The sequence below is a fragment of the Stegastes partitus genome, unplaced genomic scaffold, assembly GCF_000690725.1.
Source record: "Stegastes partitus isolate 25-593 unplaced genomic scaffold, Stegastes_partitus-1.0.2 Scaffold1218, whole genome shotgun sequence".
Classification (NCBI taxonomy): domain Eukaryota; kingdom Metazoa; phylum Chordata; class Actinopteri; family Pomacentridae; genus Stegastes; species Stegastes partitus.
Window position 1 is genome coordinate 29,482 of NW_007578949.1, and position 12,843 is coordinate 42,324.

At 43.1% G+C, this 12,843-nt stretch overlaps 1 protein-coding gene across 1 annotated transcript in view; it reads right to left on the minus strand.

The window, feature by feature from the left end:
* The window catches only part of LOC103368898 (metabotropic glutamate receptor 7-like), a gene marked incomplete at its 3' end in the record, with an annotated part of 228,378 nt that overhangs the window by 27,031 nt on the left and 188,504 nt on the right, over window positions 1-12,843 (minus strand). The window contains exon 8 of the mRNA XM_008297428.1: window positions 5,105-6,040. Within this exon, the coding sequence (XP_008295650.1) occupies window positions 5,105-6,040 (936 nt within the window). The remainder of the gene's footprint in view (window positions 1-5,104; window positions 6,041-12,843) is intronic.

The window sequence follows — 12,843 nt, forward strand, 5'->3', positions numbered from 1 at the left end:
GGCTAAACTCCCACAATGCTCTCTGCTCACCAGGATAAACCACCCATAGTCTAAAACAGTAAGAAGCTCCACCTGGTGGAACAACCAGGTACTGCTAATCTAGAATAAGACATGCATGACCTGCTTCTTCTTCTGCTTCATTGGTTGAATGTTTCAAATCAATTGAATTATGCAAAACAACTAAAATGCAAAGAAAATGACACAAAACAACCAATTAGATGAATTATTAATGGCAGTTACTGGTTTACACACAGTTCCCTGCAATAATGCAACGATGCTGAGTAAGAAATCGTGTTGCCGGCCCTGACGTTGCTGCATTCACGCTGAGCATCGTTCCAAAATATATCACCGCAGAAACTGTGAATCTGTTTGTTGCACAGTAAAAGAATTTAGGTGAATGAATGGTCACAGTTAAATGAGTCACAAAACGACCAAAACTAAGCTTAAGATGTTTAAAAGACAGCTATCTAGAAAAAGAAACAAAACAACCACAATGAGACACGAAACGACCAAAACTAGAGACAAAAATGAGCCACAAAACCAAAAAAGGCAATCGAACGAGACACACAAAGACCAAAAATGTTGGCGCAAAAAGTTCATAAACTGCATAAATTGGCAAAAACACAACTACAGTTACCACAAAGACCAAAATAAATCCCCAGTAAACTGACAAAATAACCAAAACGAGATGAGGAACAACCGAAATGGAACAAAATTAGCATAAAATATGATTAGACGACAAAGATTCCAACAAACGCCCCAAAATTAAAGCATGACAACCACAAGAGAGACAAAAGCTCCAATAAATTGCGAAACAACACTCAAAAATGACCAAAATGACTCAAACGACCACAAGCATCCCAGTGAACACCCACAGATACACCCAAACTGACACACAGGACGATCAGATAATGGGAAAGAGAAGTTCTGTCGTCTCCGGTGAGTCGAGAGTCGCCCTAATTTCTGGGGTTATTGGGGCTGATGATCTGATGTCTAACAGGCCTGTGTGAGGCTGCTTCCTTCGTCTCTGACTGAGAACCAGGAGCTCATTAGTGTGGAGGAGGTGAAATCACAGCTGATGTCTGCGGCTCTGCAGGAGAAATCCTGGGAGCCGGCCGAATATAAACCCTCGTACATCTCTCTGTTGTCTTCTGGGTTTCGGTTTCCCTCTGTTTCCCTCCTCCTCCTCCTCCTCCTCCTCCCTCTGCTGCCTTATCTCACATCTCTTATCTGTCTGCTGCAGGTTTTTTATGATCCTTTTTCCATTTCGACTCCTTCTCACTACAAAGTAAATAACGTGAGCGTATCTCCACCCGCGTGACCTTTTAATCATCGGGCCAACAGCCGACTCTGATGTTGAACTTTCTGTGTTTCTGCAGCGGAAACAAACCGTTTGAAATGTTTGATTAACGACGCGGCTGTGGTTCGGGATGTTTTTATTGAACCGAGGGCCGATTTAAACTGTTTCACATCAATGGAGCTCAGTTTTTTGTATGATTTTCAGTTTTTCTCTCACTGCATAATTAAACCACAAACACAGACTGAAGGACAAAATCAGACGAATGAAACCAAATCGAGACATAAAACAAGCAAAATGAGAAAGACCAAAGATTTTGCTTAAAATGAGACCAAAGAAAAGCGACTAATATGAGAAATTCTGCCCAACATTAACAAAACGAGATAAAATTACCACAAATAGCCAAATGGATGCTCAGAAAGGGACTCAAAAGAACTGAAGACCCACAAAATAAGACCAAAAAATTGTCAAAATGACCAAAATGTTGGCAAGTTATAGATATAAAACCACACAATGTGGAACAAAGCAACCAAAATAGTGGAAAAAACAAAAATGAGGCAAAAAAAATTCCGACTACAGCAAATTCTGTGCAACACAAACAAAATGTGATGTGAAATCATCACAAGAAGCCAAAAGAAAGAGCAGAAAGGGACCAAAAAACAACAACAAAATCAACAGCTCTACCGAGGTACAAAGTGAAGACACAGTTCAGGAGAATCAGCTGTTACCACGGACCGAGCTTTACAGAGCAGGACGTCCAGGAAGCGTTGCGAGCGTTGCAGGAGCTCTGGGAGCAGAGCGCCGCTGCACGAGGACACCACTGTGACCGCCACGGCCACCAAATCTAAACAACTTGTTGCTTTTTCCATTTAACATTTTTAAAACCTCCTTTTACTTCAATAAAAACAACCATAAACAACCTCCAAGCAGCAGCTTAAATGCTGCGTTCGGGGCAGTGCGACTTATCCATCAACCAAACTGCCCCAGATGACTGTAAGTGGCTTAAAGAACCACATCCGAGGGTTTATTTCCTGCTCAGACTGTCCTCCAGGGCCGACTCCTAACTCGGACGGCGAGGAGCCACTTCCAGCCTGCAGAGCCGTGTTGTTTGGCTGCAGGGTGGCCTCGGCAGATTATCAGCGTGGCCTGAAGCCGTCTGAGTGGACAAGTGTATCCCTGAGGACGGGGACAGCGGCCCATCAGAAGGGTTTAGCCCCGTCCATGTCTGTGACGCCCGGAGCCCGGCGCAGAGGCTTAGTCTTTCCAGCGAGATCAAACCGGAGAGCGGCGGTGTCACCTGATAACGCCGGCCTCCTCCGGGGCATCCGCGGAGCAGCAGAAGCCTCCTAATCTCTGCCGCTGGCCTGCTGTGAGGCTCCAGACTTCAATCACCGGCAGCTCAGGTATTAGAGGGATATTTGTACTTAATCAAAATGCAATTTAAATTCACTCGGCCGCTAATGCCGAAGAAGTTCACGGGCAGCTCCGGAGTTCAGCCCGACGCCGCTTCCTGGGTTTTTACAAACAAAGTTCACTTTTTCAGAGCGGCGCCGCAGTTCAGTCGCTCGACGTTTACATGAATGGAATCACACCGGAAACCCCGACAAAAGGCGACTGTGTGTCCGTGTGAAGTCGGCAGTGCAGCGACTGATGAGCACTGTTTGTGATTTGAGGGTTTTTGTTCCATGATAAGACCTGGTCTGAATATAACTGATGTGACAGAAGAGAAGCCTCAGGCACACCGATGTTACCTCGACTAAAAGCACATAAATGATAAAAAAAACGACCAAAGTGAGACACAAAACCAGCAAAATGAGACACACAGCTGCCAAAATGGGACGCACAACTACCAAAACAACCACAATGAGATGCAAAATGGTCAAAGTGAGGAACAAACTTACCAAAATGAGACAAATTGGTCAAAATGAAGGAAAAAATTGCCAAAGCAACCAAAATGAGATTCAGCTTGATCAACGTGAAGAACAAATTGACCAAATCAAGACACAAAATGATCAAAATGAGACATAAAACTACCAAAATTAGAGGAAATTGACTAAAGCGAGAAGTAAGTTATGAATGTGAAGCATAAAGTAACCAAAATGAGACAAAAAACAGCTGAAATTATGAATATATTGATGAAATGAGACCTAAAATGAGGCACAAACTGACCAAATGAGACAGAAAACAACTAATACTAGACACAAAATTACCAAAAATGAGACTAAAAATGGGCAAAACAACTCGATGGAGATGCAAAACTACCAAGAAGAGAAACAAATTGACCAAAATGTATTGCAAAATGGCCAACATGAGGCATAAAACAACCAAAATGAGACTGGAAAAGCCCAAAACAACCACAATGAGTTGCATATTGACCAAAAGAGACATGAAATGAGGCACAAAATGATGAAAATTAGACACAAAATTAACTAAATGTGGCATAAAACTGCTAAAATGAGGAACAAATTGACCAAATGAGACACAAAACAACCAAAACTGGAAACTAAACAACCAAAATAAGATGCAAAATTACGGAGAAGAGGAACAAATCGACCAAAAAGAGTTGCAAAGTGACCAATATGAGGGATAGAATGATCAAAATGAGAACTGAAACGGGGCACAAAGTGATCAAAGTGAGGAACAAATTTACCAAAATGGGAGACAAATTGGTCAAAATGAAGGAAAAAAATGGCCAAAGCAACCAAAATCAGATTCAACTCCATCAAAATGAAGAAGAAATTGACCAAATCAAGACAGGAAATAATCAAAAAGAGACATAAAACTACCAAAATTAGAGGAAATTGACTAAAGCAAGAAGCAAGTTATCAAAAATTATGAATATTGAACAAATGAGTCACAAAACGACCGATACCAGACACAAATTTACCAAAATGAGGCAAACAACAACCCAAATAAGTTGCAAAACTACCAAGAACAGGAACAAACTGACCAAAACGAGTTGCAAAGTGACCAATATGAGGGACAGAACAACCAAAATAAGGCCGGAAATGAGGCACAAAACTACCAAATTAGAGGAAATTGACTAAAGCAAGAAGCAAGTTATCAATACGAAGCATAAAATAACCAAAATGAGACACAAAACAGCAAAAATTATCAATATATTGAACAAATGGGACACTAAACAACACAAATTTACCAAAATGGAACTGAAAATGGCCAAAACAACCCAGTGGAGATGCAAAACTACCAAGAAGAGGAACAAACTGACCAAAACGAGTTGCAAAGTGACCAATATGACAGATAGAACAACCACAATAAGGCCGGAAATGAGGCACAAAATGGTCAAAATTAGACTCATTCTTTTCTTTTTTTGCAAAATGAATAAAGAAAATCCATTTTTTAAAACACGATGTTGACATAATAACTGCACAGGAAACATGTTTCTGCTTCTGTTCATGGTTCTGTTGTTGCTGCAGGACTTCATGCTGCAGTGAAAGATGAGCTCACAGTGAAGAAAAACGTGATCAGCAGCAAAAATAAATAAAACACCCATAAAGTTCTCTGTTCAAAGCATTAAATACGAGTGTGAAGTGAACGCTGAATATTTGATGCTAGCTGGATGTGTGGCTGATATTCAGTTTATTTCACTGTCGTCATGAATAAATGATGGCAGGTTGAAACTCTGAAGGTTGTTTCTCTGTTTTGACACCAGTCGGAGGATTTCACTGACGGCACGACGACATGAGAACCTCTGAAGCTTTTCCTGTTTGGAGACGGAACAGCGGTTCTGGTGAAACTGCGCTTTAGCTTCTAACAGCCTTGAACGCGGAGGCCTCTGGTTCTTACCTTCTCCGCAGACTGCGCCGTGCCGAAGAAGATGGGGATGAAGGCGAGCCACACGATGCAGGTGGTGTACATGGTGAAGCCGATGGGTTTGGCCTCGTTAAAGTTCTCGGGGACGCCGCGGGTCTTGATGGCGTAAACAGTACACGTCACCATCAGCAAGATGCTGTAACCCAGCGAGCAGATGATCTGCAGGTCCGTGATGTCGCACTTCAGCACTCCTCGCGCCAGGTCGGGGTTGAGGGTCTTCTGCTCGTCGTAGTCCACGATGGTGTTGGGCGGGTCCACGCTGAACCAGATCAGAACCCCCAGCAGCTGCACCGAGATCAGGCTGGAGGTGATGGCCAGTTGCGAGGTGGGGCTGATCAGCCGCGGCGCCGTCACCGACTTCTTGCCCTGCTCGAAGATGCGGTAGATGCGGTTGGTTTTGGTGAGCAGGGCGGCGTAGCTGATGCACATGCCGAGGCCCAGGAAGATCCTCCTGAAGGAGCACACGCCCACGTCCGGCTTGGCGATCATGAGGAAGGTGATGATGTAGCACAGGAAAATCCCGGTCAGCAGGACGTAGCTGAGCTCGCGGCCCGACGCCCGGACGATGGGCGTGTCGTTGTAGCGCACGAAGGTGGCCATGACGAAGATGGTGGCGATGATGCCCAGCATGGCCAGGAAGACGGGGATCACGGCCCAGGGCGAGTGCCACTCCAGCTTGGTGATGGGGATGGGCTGGCAGGACGTGCGGTTGGCGCTCGGCCTCATGTTGTAGGAGCACAGCTTGCAGTTGAACTCGTCGGGCTGGTACTGGTAGCCGTCGCAGGGCTCGCAGTGCCAGCAGCACGGCATGCCCTTCACCACCTTCTTCCTCTCGCCGGCCTTGCAGGGCAGGCTGCAGACGGAGGTGGGGACGTCCTGCTCGCCGCGAGGCCACTGCATGTCCTCCATCTGCAGAGAGAGCATCGGACACAACGGAGGGTCAGATCAGCAGACGGACCGTCATCTGTATCGTCAGTTTTAACAATCGATTACTGATAAACTAAAGGTGCCACTTCAGCTCAGCGACTCTGTGGCGTCTGATTGGTTACACGTCACAATAACAAGTGATCGATAATGACAGCTACCGGGTTAAACAGAGGACAGGAGAAGAGCAGACTGAAGTGAAGCTTTGTTTCCACGACTTCAAAAAGCAGCTGATACGACTCTGACAGCCCAAAATCTACTAATCAAATCAGTGTAAAATGAGACGCAACATGATATAAACGAAACTCAAAACGAACAAATGAGACACAAAATGGATTAAATAAGACAAAATGACCAAAATTAGACACAAAATGGCTAAAATGAGACAAAAAATGTTCAAAATGAGACAAAAATGACCTAAATTAGACATAAAACTAATTAATGAGACACGAAACAACCAGAATAAGACACCAAAAGCCCAAAATGAGACACAAAACAGGCATAAAAACTGTCAGAGACAAAGTTAAGGCAGCAGACATGGCTGATAAACACAACCATCTTACACAAGCATGTCTAGTTTACACTTAATCATTCACCTGACACACACAAGACCTCACAAAGGTCTGATCTCAGACACAAAACGTCTAAAAAACAGACGTGAAATAACCAAAAACAGCCCAAATGTCCATAAATAAGAGCAGAACAGCCAAAGTGAGACACAGTAAAACCACCACGCCGTGAATCCTGCTCCAGCTACGTATCGACGGCGGTTTTACGGCGTCTCGGGCTCAGATTTATCGCCGGGATCTGATCCGCGGATGTTGGGCCGGGCTGTTGAACAAGGATTTGCTCCGGCTCGGGCTCGTTGCTCGAGCAGAGGTTGTATTGATTTGACAGGCTGACTGCTGCTAATGAGTAATGAATACTCTATTAGCGGAACGTCGATGTGGATGAATTCCACCTGGATCCGCTCCGAGTGCAGCGTCTCCTCGGCGACGAGTGGGAGGACTGATGCACAGCTGGAGGGCGAGTTTACTTTGTCTGGATCCTCACAACCTGCTAAACACACACACAGCCAGAACAAACGGACCAGCAGCTGACGTCTAAACACACCACCAGGCTGAAGGAGGACGAGAAACTACAACATCAGCGCTGAATTAACGTACAATACCGCAGACAGACGAGGCCATTTATTAATCCCACGCAGTGAATGAACAACGTGGAGGCAAAGAAATGGTTTTCAGCTCAACGCTCAGTAAAATAATGACGTCTCCTCATGTTACTGTAATAATAATATTTAAAAAAACATGTTTAGAAAGCGCTTTTTTCACAAAGTGTCTCACAAGGGAAACCTCAGGTAAACTATTTGGCATAATGAAGAAGAGACAAAGAACAAAGCGAGACAAAACACGTCCGAAACGAGGCGCAAAACTGCCAAAATAAGCCAGAAAATGTGAACAAAATGGGAAAAAAAACACCAAAATGAAACGTAAAATGGCTGAAATGACATTAAATCACCAAAATGGGTTACAGGACTGAAACAACACCAAAAAAACATCTAAAATGAGACTTTAACGAGACACAAAACTATCAAAATGAGAGAAAAAACATCTAAAACAAGACAGAAAAAAAGACCTTTAAAGTCCAAAGTGAGACATGTATTGGTAACGACATGCAAAACCAACGAAATGAGAAAAAAAACTGCCCACACGAGACACAGAACAACCAAAATTTGATGCATAATGACCAAAATCAGGCAAGAAATGTCTGAAATGAGACGTAAAATGTTCAAAGTGAGACAAAAAAAAAAAACGCAAAATCATCCCAATGAGGCAAAATAACAAAAAAAAGAGTCTAAAATGAGACTTATGAAGACAATGAGATGGAACATCACCAAGATGAGACAAAAATGCTCCAAAATAAAACGTACAAAATCCAAAATGAGACCTACAGTGTCAGCAAAACGTAAAACCACCAAAATGAGGCACAAGGCAACGAAAATGACCAAAAGGATTCTCCTGTAGTTGGTGGAGGCTGTTCGTGTCTGCAGCTTCCACAGCGACACACGAGGAAGAGTTTGAAATGCACGACATTATTATTAATAATCCATTTGAAAAAGACAGATCGGATTAGTCAGAACCGTCCTGAATATTTAATTTTCAATATGCTATTATGTGAAATGAGCTGAAGTATAAAAAGCCTGTAAATCAGTTCCAGGCTCTGGAGGCAGCTCTGCTGACTGATGGAGGCCACGGACCGGTGTTGTGAGACATTTAAAGACTCAAAGCTACCAACATGAGACAGAAAATGTCCAAAGTTAGACTCATAACGTCCAACATGAGACAGAAATTGTAAAAAACGAGACTATGAACAAAAAAACGAGACGTATAACATCAAGGAGACACAAAACTACCAAAAACAGACACAAAACGACCAAAATGAGACAGAAAACCATCAAGATATGATGCAAAATGTCCAAAACGAGACATGAAGTTACAAAAATCTGGTGCCAAACATCTAAAACGAGATCCAAAATATTCAAAGTGAAACAAAAAAAATGTCCAAACTCAGACATGTCTTCAGTGAGACTCATCAACAGAACATCCACAATGACACGTTGGTCAATGAGATGCAGATTCACCAAAACAGACACAGAGCGACCAAAGTGAGACACAAAGTGAGACACAGCATGACCTAAACTACACAGTGTGTCCAAAATCAGACACGAAACAGTCAAGCTAGATGAAAACATCCTAAATGTGACACAAAATGATCAAAATCAGATGATAAATGTCCAATATGAGACACAGAATGATCAAAATGAAACAAAAACCAGCTGAAATTAGACTCAAGATTACGAAAACTACACATATGTCCTAAATTAGACTCAGAATGACACGTCTAACATAAATGAGATGCAAGATCAGTAAAACAGACACAGATTGACCAAAGTTAGACACAAAATGAGGCAAAAATCCTCCAAAACGACACAAAAAATGATCAAAATGAGATTAAACAACTAAAGTTAAACACAGAATGATTGAAATCCGGTGAAAAACAACCTACATTAGACAAAATGTCCAAAATTTAAAAAAAAACATCCAAAATGAGACACAAAATGATTAAAATCTGATGCAAAATTGTCCAATAGGAGACACAAGAAACATCCAAAATTAGACTTAAAGCTTTTAAAATGAAACGTCTAACGTAAATGAGGTGCAAGATTACCCAAATAGATTAAAACTAGACAAAATGAGGCAGAAATCATCCAAAATGAGACACAAACTGATCAAAATCAGATGCAAAATGTCCGATATGTGACACACAATGACCTAAATTACACAGTATGTGCAAAATCAGGCAGAAAACAACCAACATTAGACATAAAATGTCTAAAGTGAGGCACAAAATAATCAAAATCAGATGCAGTTTGTCCAATATGAGACACAGAATGACCAAAATGAAACAAAAAACGTGCAAAATTAGGCTCAGGATGACAAAAACATGCATAGTTTCTCCAAAATTAGACTCAAATCATCCAAAATGACAAGTTTAACATGAACGAGATGCAAAATCACCAAAACAGACGCAGATGGACCAAAGTTAGACAAAATGAAGCAAAAATCATCCAAAATGAGACAAAATGATCAACATCAGATGCAAAATGTCCAACATGAGACAGAATGACCAAAAAACAACAAAAAAAACATCCAGAATTAGACTCAAACCATCAAAATGACACGTCTGTAAATGAGACATGAAGTGTTTGTGACGAAGCAGAAGAGACTTTAAAAAGCATGACATCATCATTATTGTTATAATTGGAGTGAATGGGACGCAGCGGATTAGTCGTGAATGTTTAATTTTCAATCCTCTGTTATGTGAAAGGAGCCGAAGCTGCTGTGGATCGGTTCCAGGCTCCTCGACTCTGGACGGAGCTCTGCGACCGGACCGGCGTTCTGGTGGTTCTCGGCTCGGTCCGAAGGTCTGAGAGGACTCGGAGGGTTCTGGAAGCCGATCGGTTCCACGTCCTCGCTCAGATTATCTACAAAGAGCGATCTGAACGAGTCTTGAGTTCCCGCCGCTGGAGGCGGCGCCCGGAGACGAGGAAAAGGCCGACGCCGGATGTTATCGCCGGCCCGACTCCCCCCCGGCGCCCAGCGTGGAGCCGCTCATCCGGCCGATAACCTGGACGCCGAGGATGAAAAGCCGCGCCGAGCTAACAGCCCGAGTCGGCCCGAGGCTCGTATTTGGCCACGGTGAGGATTCAGAAGCACAACAAAAAGTGGAGAGAAAAAAAAAAAAAGAGCCTCTAATCCCCCCAAAAGGCGGCCGGCCAAAGCGTGAAGGAACCGCGAGGAAAAGCATCTCTTCCTCCCACACGTGGCCTTTCTCCTCGTCTCCATTGTGGCTCATCATCAGCTTCATACTGGAACGCACCATCAGAACTACAGCAGACACAAAGCTGCTCCTCCATCGTCCACCCAAAGCGATCCGCACAACGTCCAGGAGATACGAAACATATAGATACCAAAAAAAACATCCAGAAGGACGACGTGTAAATGAAATACACCCAAATGAGACTTACAACATGGAAAATGGTCAATAAAACGACCAAAATATGACGCAAAATGTCAAAAAAATGAGACTAAAAACAACCTAAGTGAGACGTCTAATGTCTGAGATGCAAAACATACAAAAAAGAAGACACACAATCACCTAAATTAGACCCAAAATGTCAAAAATTAGTAATAAAAACGTTTCAAAGGGACACAGAATATGAAAATGAGACACAAAACGACCAAACTGAGGCTCAAAACATCCAAAAGGATATACACAGTTACGAAAATGAGACATAAAATGAGAAAAATGAGAATAAAAACGTCCAGGAAAGGAGACATAACGACCAAAATTTGACACGAAACATCCAAGATGAGACACGCAGCGTCCAAAGTCACATGTCTGATGTCAGTGAGACGCAAAACTACCAAAATGAGACTGAATACGTTTAAAAATAAGACACAGAAAGACCAAAATGAGCCACGCTACATCCAGAATGAGATGCATCACAACGAGAATCAGACGAAACAATCACAAGCTGCCAAAAAAACCACAAAAAGACAAAAAACTATCGCAAAGAGACAAAACAATTTTGAAAAAAAGGCAACCAACAAAGACAACACAACCAAAACAAGTCACAACGCAAACAAAATAAGACACAAAACGACCAAAATGAGACACAAAATGACAAAAAAGAGACACAACTCAACCAAAGAAAACAGAAACACAACCAAAATATGATGCAAAACAACCACAAAGACACAAAAAATACCAAAAACGATGCAAAACAATCAAAACATGCTACACAACAACCACAAAGCAAAACAAAACGAACAAACTGATGCACAAAACAACCAGAAAGAGATGCAACACAACCAAAATGAGACAAAACAAACACAACAAAGCTGCAAAACAACCAAAATAAGACGGAAAACAACTGCAGAGACAGAACATCCTAAATAAGTTGCAACACAAACAAAATGTGATGCAACACAACCAAAATAAGACACAAAACAACCACAAAGACACAAAAAAACGACCAAAACAATATGCAAAACAATCAAAACATGCTACACAACAATCACAACGAGATGCAACACAAACAAACTGACACACAAAAACAATATATGACACAACACAACCAAAATGAGACAAAACAACCACACAAAGATGCAACACAACTGAACTGAGACACAGTAGAGTGGAGCAGACTTAAACAAAGTGTTGTGAAGGGACCAGCGACGGCCCTGAAACACTCAGAGCTTCAGATTAATGACACGAAGCCTTCGTCTGCTGAAGCTTCTGGTCTCTGAGGCTCCTCCGCTCAGAATCTGTCGACCATCTTCACACTCAGCCACGTTCAGAAGACGTCAGCGCTGAATAACGAAGCCGACACCGACTCACTGCTGCTGCCGTCCGGAGGTCAGCGCTCAGATCCCCGGCGCTCAACGTCACATTTGACAAACAGAGCAGAGGACCTAAAAAAAAACCCGAGGAAGCCGAATGCTGCAGAGGATTTCTGGCTGCAGAGAGTCTAAACAACCTCCTCCTCCTCCTCCTTCTATTCCCGGCCGGTCTTATCAGGCCTCGGCAGACCTCCGGCTGCCTCTGCTCTGCTGTCAGGCTCCGCCGTCGATAAACCGTCGGCCCACCTTCGCGTCATTGTGGGCTGCGGGTCAGGTGAGCGCCGAAAAAGGCCCGACACCGGCGTCGCTCTGAATAAAGACGCCGCAAAGTGTCCAGAACAAACAGCCGGGAGGCAGCAGAAAGAGAAACCGTCCTGCCTCTGCAGATAAAGCGTCTCTTTCTCTGCCTCTTCCCGCTCCTCTTTTCTCTTTTCATGTGTTCGTGTTTCTCAAAGTATCGCCGGGAATCCGACAAACTCAACAATAAACCGACAACAACGGGCAGCGGCTGTGCCAGGCCCCGAGCTCCAATCTAATCGGCCACCAGCAGACATGAAGGAGGCACAAAGAGACGCAAAATGACCAAAGAAAGATGCAAAACAACCAAAACAAGACACAAAACGGCCAAAACAAGACACAAAACGGTCTAAATGTGACACAAAATGAGCAAAACAAGATGCAAAACAACCAGAATGTGACACCAAACAGCCATAAAGTGACACAAAACAACCACAAACAGACGTAAAATAAACAAAATTAGATGCAAAATGGTCAACATGAGACACAACCAGATGCAGAACAACCAAATATGACACTAAACAA